This window comes from Pelophylax lessonae, assembly GCF_965119305.1.
Source record: "Pelophylax lessonae genome assembly, chromosome: 3".
In the NCBI taxonomy this organism is placed as follows: domain Eukaryota; kingdom Metazoa; phylum Chordata; class Amphibia; order Anura; family Ranidae; genus Pelophylax; species Pelophylax lessonae.
In genome coordinates, this window is record NC_138770.1 from 450436398 (window position 1) to 450444562 (window position 8165).

Sequence of the window (8165 nt, forward strand, 5' to 3'; positions counted from 1 at the left end):
GGGTCTCCAGTGTCTCCCCTCTTAGTCATCTTCCCTGGACCTCTTGGTTCAGCTCCTCTCAACCTCTCCTCTGGCCCTCAGGACGACCTCCAGCATCCGCATGGCACCTCTACAGAGGAGGAGGCAGCCGCCCCCTCCCTCCGGAACTCCACTCTCATACAAAAGACCCCTCAGCACATGTGCTCCTTGCTTTTATACAGTATACCAGAATGCACCGAGGCGACCTGCCCTCTGCCAATCATCAGGACTGTATCAAAAGCCTATGCACCCGTTCGTCAGGTTTCCTCTCACTGTCCAACATGCCTCCCTATTGGACCAGCGCAAAACACTATCCAGACTGAATGAATCGCATACTGAGCACAATGAGAAGACCTCCCTAACAGATCCTGCTCTCTGGTAGGCAGAGAACAATATAGATTTACCTGCAACCCCTCTGGTAAGCGGACAGAGCTCAAAACTATACTTTCTTACTAGCACCTACCTAGGAGGGTGCTACACTTTTATTAGTGTCTGGTTAGGCTTGTAAGAGGAGATTTCATTCTCCTCTGACTGTCCTATGAGTCTTCAGGACTCCTGACCCTCTATTTGGACAATGCTGATTAGCCCTGTGCTGATCAAATGCACTCTCCGAAGACAAAAAAAACTCTTTAGCAATACACACCAAAGTGAGCATGTGCAGCTTGTACCCTAAGGCTCTGTTCTATCAGTAGATGGATTGGGGACAGTTGAAGAAGAGGAGGATCAGAGAAGACAGGATCAAACAGCCTTTTTACACAAACCAGAGGCTTAACCTCTTAGGTTCCACAGTGAGTATAACACGCATGCTTTAATGCATATACAGACTGATTTTACTGTTGTGGGTTTAGTAACACATTAAATAAACATGCGCAACAACAGACACATTAAAATAACTTTGTCCTTAAAAGTTGCTTAAAACCATTTTCCCCATTTACTAAAAAAACACCTTTCTTTTCCAGTTTGCACCCATGTTTATTTATAACTACAAAGAAGATTCCAATTTCTTTTCTCTGCCCACTGCAGCCAACTTTAGCTTGCATTGCAGAATTCCCATAATCTTTATTCCCTTACACCTGTAACTGGCTCACTTCCTCTCTCACAGAACTATGCACAAATCTGAAGATCAAATTAAATTCAGCTCATTGTGTGAGATATGGCATCCCTGGCATGCCTTTTGTGAAAATGTAAGTTGGAGGTCCTATTACATAAAGCTATCTGTTATATCAGATTTGGAATGCTGAGCTCATTAGAAGGTTTACAAAGGTTCCCAGTGAGATATGTCGAAATCTAGCGGAGGGTCATGATATGTTTCTCTTTTGCCATTCATTTTGCAAAAACTTGCACTGCCAGGACCTGCTGCATTTTAAATGTTTGTACAACTGATATAGGAAGAGGAAGGAATCTGAAATAGCATTTGTAAAAAATCTTAAAATATATAGCTGCAAGTGCGATTTTTTGACTTTTTTGGCCTTTTTTCTAAATGAAGCTAAAGAAGAATTGTGATAGTGAAGGTGCCACCCAAATATTTCTATATATTGGTGTAATGTGTGTAATATTAGCATAGTATCTTTATAGAGTGCTTAACTAAACCTAGGTAAGCGTCTGCCATACAAATCCTTGATAGATCTTAAAGGTAGATCATATTGATGAACAATGACTGTTCTGGTAAAGAACTGAAAAATAGTTGCCCTTTGGGTTTTAATGCACCTCCGTGACATGATAAAGAAAGGGGAGCCACAGTCCTAAGAAATGCAATTACAATGGGCATGGAAAGATCTCTGGCATTAATTAGGGTATTCCCTAGCAGAGCTATGGTTGATGCTGTAAGAACTCCTATGGGGATGCTCCTATACAGCTGAAGAAAGCCTACATTAGCTCTCAGATGGTCAGACACACTGGTGTCCCTGTCATCTGCCAGACAATCTCAGCATTTCCCTTATGCTTTTAGTGCAGTTACTCACCGCAACTAAAATAATCAGAATACTTCTTCTAGCACGGTCCCCATTGTTACCTCTTTGCTCTGACCTGCACATTTGGGAAATAAAATAAGTGATCCAAGTAGTCAATGAAAACAGGCTTAGAAAACACTATATAGTCTGCATATGAATGATTGACAATGCCACAGTATTTGCAAAGTGGAATGTTCACCTAACCTGTTTCTTATGCTTATTTGTTGCAAGGAGCACCACTAAAATGGTTTGCCCTTGAAACTGCAATACAATAATACCTTATATTTTCTACTTCATTGCTTCTTCTATCCATACTAAACTATTTGCCTCTGAAAAGAAAATATTTTAGCCATTGTCCTACTGTACTTTTTATCTTGATCTATCCAAGGCCACAAACATGCACAACTCAATTACACAACAAATCAGCAGATTCTAAATTCCAACATTCAAACTTATTCATGACCAAAAGCGTTGTAGTAAAGGTTTTTGTTTCTATATCTTTATTCAGTAAGATCTTCATTAGATTTGACATTATTTAATCCTAAAATACATGGCTGATTGGCACTCCTAAAGCCAAATGAGAAAATATATTTTCTTCTGCTGTTAAGTATCTGATTGTTGCCATTTAGGTAACAGGAGACACAAGAGAAACAAGGGAAGTTATCTCTGGAATAGCTCCATTCTGCCATTTTAAATTATATCTATCAGCCTGAGGCAGGGGATGCAGTCTCCCGACACTCCATGAAGTGTTGGATGTGAAGACTCTTCAGCAAAGTGATGATTGGAGTCGGCGCCCTTTCGAAAGTATTACAGCATTACTTTAAATTGACTCTATCAAGTTTTTTGGGCTTTTTTTAAAGTCAGTTCTTCAATAGAAAAAGAATTATACTCACCTCCCTGGTGGCCGGCTTCTCCAACCTCCCCTCTGGTCCAAGGCTGTAGTCTCCATCACTCTTTTTAACATTCCAAATTTTCAATCTAAACTCCCACTCCTACATCACTTCTGTGTACTGTAGTGACATAAGGATCAGAGGAATGAACTACAGCACGTGGCAGGGGACATATACAGAGGGAACAGAGGGAGGCTATGAGACATGGCCTGCTAAAGAGGTAAGTGAAATACTTATTCTGTTGCAATTTTTTTAAAACTTGACAAGTATCATTAAATCTAGAAAGTTTATGTGACTAAGTAGTCCTTTGGAATCTGATTTACTAAGATCCGAAGTTTAGTCAACATACTGTTGATCCCACTAATAAATGACCACAACCAGATTTATCAAAAAGCTTCCTGATATAAACCACATGTGTGACCACATCCCCAACAAATTGCGCATCATTAGATATTCCCAGTACTAAACCTACATTCTCTTACCTTCTAAAAAAGTGCTGAAACTGGACTGAAACCTTTTTTTCTATAAAATAACAATGTGCTAACCTGTGTTCTCTGTTTGTTTGAAAATCCAAATTCAAAAAGTAATTAACTTTTCATGCATTTACTATTTCAGATTATTCTGACGAAGATGTGATGACGAAACACGTTAGAGCGTGACCACGCAGCTTTCTGATCTGTCAGCAGCTCATGGTCTACCTGGGTGTCGCTGCAATAAAGGGATTCTTAGGAGCAGTGAGAGTGAATGCGCTAGCTGAGCAGTTTACAGTGTGATTAATGCTTTAAGTTTTTGTACTTTTGTAAGTGTTATTTTTAAAAGGGGGTTGCATACTGGAATACATTTTATGACAGGATTATGCTATGAGTCTGTTTTCTTTATGACTTATGAGATATTGTGTGTGGAGGAAGACCCTGCATGCGATAAGGTGCTTAGTGACACAGACCTACTGTTATGGGAGATCAGTATGTGGAGAAAGTTTCTACATATAAAGACATTTTTTGATACAGGCGTACTGTTATCGGAGATCTGGTGAGTGTAACATCCAAAGGGAGAGGATTTCACGAGTTGTGGTGATGGAACTTATAGACTCAATCACTTCTATTATCCTCTGAGATCTGTATGAACCACTCTGTTCACTGGGTGTTATACATCTTGAACTGTTTAAAGGCACGTGGTGTGCAATACACCTAAGAGGCGCTGCTAATGCTACAAGGACTGAATATGATTTGAGGCATATGTTTGAGAATGTTTGTTATTGTTTATAGCAGCCTTTTTCAATCAGGGTGCCCAGGCACCCTGGTGTGCCTTGAGGTTATTTCAGGGGTGCCTTGGCAAAATGCTTAAAAATTGCCCAAAAATGTAAATAAGCCAGCTAGTGGATAAAGCCTGCCTTTTAGTTACACAAAGCCATGGATTTTATTGTGCACCATTTCAACTTTCCAGCTACTGGCGTCCTAACAACTAGTGATGTCATCAGTATTGATAAGAAGGGTGTTGATCGCCTGCACTGTATGCTTGTCTGACCCTTCCCTGCGCCTCTCCATCAACACTGGGGTCACATTAGCTGAGTGATGGAGAGGAGAAACACTGGAATACTAGTGTGCAAAAGTGCATTTGCTTTGGAAGAATAAATCACTTCTAATTTTTGGGTGTTCTACATGTGTCAATGTTTACGCATTATATAAAACTATTAGAATAGTTTTTTACATGAAAATGGGGTGTCTTGAAACTGTTCATAATTTTAAAGGGTGCCTTGAGATTGGCCATAATTTTAAAGGGTGCCTTGAGATTTGCCATAATTTTAAAGGGTGCCTTGAGATTGGCCATAATTTTAAAGGGTGCCTTGACAGAAAAAAGGTTGAGAAACCCTGGTTTATAGCAGCAGCTAATTGTGCAGTGAACCTTTTTTTAACCAACAGCTTGAATTCACATGAGCACTGGGATTAGTGATATATTCGCTTTTATTGTGTTGTGAGCATTTTATATTATTACCATGATTATTAATAAAATGTTAAAAAACAAGACATTGCATGTTGGATATGCGAGAAGGGAAAGATTTACTTTCCATTTTTACTGCTTTATACTGTAACATTTTTACATTGTCCTTAAAAAAATGCTTTTAAACACAATCTTTTATTTTTTCGGAACTGATCTCTGATTTAGGCACTGTTCAAGACCTGAATAGCTGTTTTGGGAAGCGATGACCTGTATGAATATCATATCCTATTCACCAGACTCATCCACAAGTAACTGTTGTATTTTAATATGAGTCGAGAAAGGGCTCCATACAGCCTTTAACGTTAACCAACTAGGTACATTATGTCTGTCACAAATTACTGCCTATATATTTCCATCAAGCACTGGAAAAAGAAAGCAGAGAACAAAAAATGGGTTGCCTAGGAAGAATGAACACATAACCTTATCATTAGAACAATCTTATAAAAGAACCCGTGGCTCTCCATACACCAAGGAAATACAAGAATGCGGATGCTCCACCAGCCTTGCATAACAAGCCACAGGTTGTATATATCTTCCCTATAGGATTGAATAGTCTGTACCCAGTCTATTACATCTGTAGGGGATTTCAATAAGATACCTCCTGCTGCAGAATAAAGAGGGGGGCAGGCACTAGAAATATTTGCACTGGATTCTTGAAGAGATGCAAAAGTTCACCAGCATCCTTCATAATCAAAGTATCAGTTTTGTGATGCACTGAACCCTTATGCCATGTAAAACTATTATCATTGATAACATTTGGAAAATTATCTAGCAGATTATTGCATTTATGCAGAAAACAAAGTTTCTAATGTGATGACACCATCCACAAAGTCATACTTTTTTGCTAATGGAAGTTAAATTTTACTACATCCAGACACATGAGGGGGTTGATTTGCCAAAGGCAAAACTACTATTCATTCTGTAAGAGAATTTGTATTTGGCAAGGAGATTTTCCCTTAGTCTAATTAATTATTATTATTATAAAACAGGGTTTATGTAGCGCCAACAGTTTGCGCAGCGCTTTACAATATGAGGGAAGACAATACGGTTACAATACAATTCAATACAGGAGGAATTAGAGGGCCTTGCTCGTTAGAGCTTACAATCTAGAAATGTGTGGAAGCTCTGTTGACCTCCATCCTCCAATCAGGTGCAAGCAAAATACTGTTTGCATATGATTCGGTAATTTTTTTCTAAAATGAATTTTCACCACACTAACTAAACTAAAGGAAAATTCCTTTGCAAAGTGCAAGATCCCATGTTAAGTGAACAACCTATTTTCCTTTGGTAAATCAACCCCAACTAGTATAATTCTAGTAAGACACGCATGCTTAATAGGCAATTTACTATTTGGAATAAGTCTTATCCATGTCTTGTAAAAAACATTCTACTTTGTTATATGAAGGGGACATGTAATTGTATTTACTTGCCCAGTGCCTTACATCTGTTTGTAAACTGCCTCAGAGCTCTTACCTCATTAAAAAAAAATTACAATGACCTGAATAGAAGCCTCCAAAAACAAATTACTGATGGGAACTAGTCCTCCTAAATGTCTCATGGGTGTTTATGGCAAAAACTGGGATTGATTTACTAAACACAAATAGGCTGTTCAATTTGCAAGGAAAGTTGCACTTTGCAGGGGAATTTGCCACAGAGCTTATTAAATGATGAGAAGCTTTGCTGACTTCCATCATCCAATCATGTGCAAGCAAAAATGCTTTCCTTTCTATTTTCCTTCCTCATGCTTGGATTCTTTGCAGTGAAACTTCTCCACATTCACTAAACTCTGGGGAAAATTCTCTCTGCAAAGTGTAACTTTTCTTGCAAAGTGAATGGCCCATTTGACTTCAACCCCAATACAGGCGGTCCCCGGGTTACAAACATCCGACTTACAAAGCAATTCCTACTTACAAACTGAGGGAGACAACAGGAAGTAAAAGGAAATCTACCCCTAGGAAGGGAAATTCACACTTGTAAGAGTTATCATAGAAAAAAGATGTATCTACTGAAGCTTCATCGCCCATTCTTGTTTCCACAACAACCCAAAATTTTCAAAATTCAATTGTCACAGGGAAAAAAAGTGAGGCTGAATCTTCTGGACAAGGGTACAGACAGCAAAACAAATGTTACAGGGGTGTTAATCCATCCCTATGCTATCCATAAAAACGTAAAGATTATTTTTTTGGATGCAATTACACTTAAAAAATGTACCTGTTCCGACTTACGTACAAATTCAACTTAAGAACAAACCTATCTTGTTTGTAACCCGGGGACTGCCTGTATATAAAATGGGATACTAGAATTTTAAGCAATACCTCCAATGATGCATTTATTGTATATTAGCTAGAAGCTTTTTCAGAATTTTTCATGAAGTGCATTGTAATAAAAAAAAAGAAAAAAAATCAATTGTAAAGATTTTTTGTTTTTTTTTAAACACATAAAAAACTTTCCTATTTCTTCACCACTGCAAAAACAAACAAAAAAATTATCCAAATGATTGAAAACGCTACGTTCTAGTATATTTTCAGTAAGCACAGCTAATATCACAGCAATATTAAATTTATCTTTCAAGCAATATGTCTAATATCAAGCACTAATTCTATAAATGTGGAGCAGTGACTGCCTGAGGACATGGAAAACACACTGCAGTGCCAGATTAAAGTGACTGACATTTATAAAAATACCAAAGTTAGCTACAGTGATACATTTGCCAGTTGTTGGTGCAAGATATCAGGCACAGAATTCACTTTAAGCATATAAAGAATCACTTGATATCTCAGCAGATGCAAGGCTGAGAAGGAAAAGCAGCTGAAAAAGCAGAGCATATTATGTATTCTCTGTCACACAATAGTTGTGTGCTACAAAGAAATAACAGAAACTAACTGAACTCACTGTGTTTTTGTTGTGTAAAATTCCATCATAGCTGCCCCGGCGTGCTTTGTTCCTGGGGTGTGGAGAAGACATGGTAAAAATGATCCAAGTTTGGAAAAAGAGCTTGCTTTACAAACGCATGCCTAAGCAGACTCTGAACAGCTGAGCTCTGGTCTGGACTAACCATTACATTCATATATACACAGAAAGGAGGAGCTCGGCTCCGGATTGACAGCCAGTGCAACTATGCAGCTGAGAGAAGTGTGATGCACAACATTTTTTGCTTGAATTTTTTTGTGATTGTAAAAACAACTTTGAAAATTATTACTAATAAAAAATGCGGTGTCTCAACAAGATATAATGTTTGAGTTATTCTAAAATAAAATCTAACAAGATCTGAATTCCTTCTGGATTCCACAATGTATAGCAAACAAAATTT

General features: G+C 38.2%; 1 protein-coding gene across 1 annotated transcript in view; it reads right to left on the reverse strand.

Moving 5' to 3' along the window:
* Window positions 1-7879, reverse strand: part of TAGAP (T cell activation RhoGTPase activating protein) — a 211710-nt gene extending 203831 nt beyond the window's left edge. Inside the window, exon 1 of the mRNA XM_082251412.1 lies at window positions 7748-7879. Coding sequence (XP_082107538.1) covers window positions 7748-7819 — 72 coding nt within the window. The 5' untranslated portion in view covers window positions 7820-7879. The remainder of the gene's footprint in view (window positions 1-7747) is intronic.
* Between the last annotated feature and the right edge of the window lie 286 nt (window positions 7880-8165).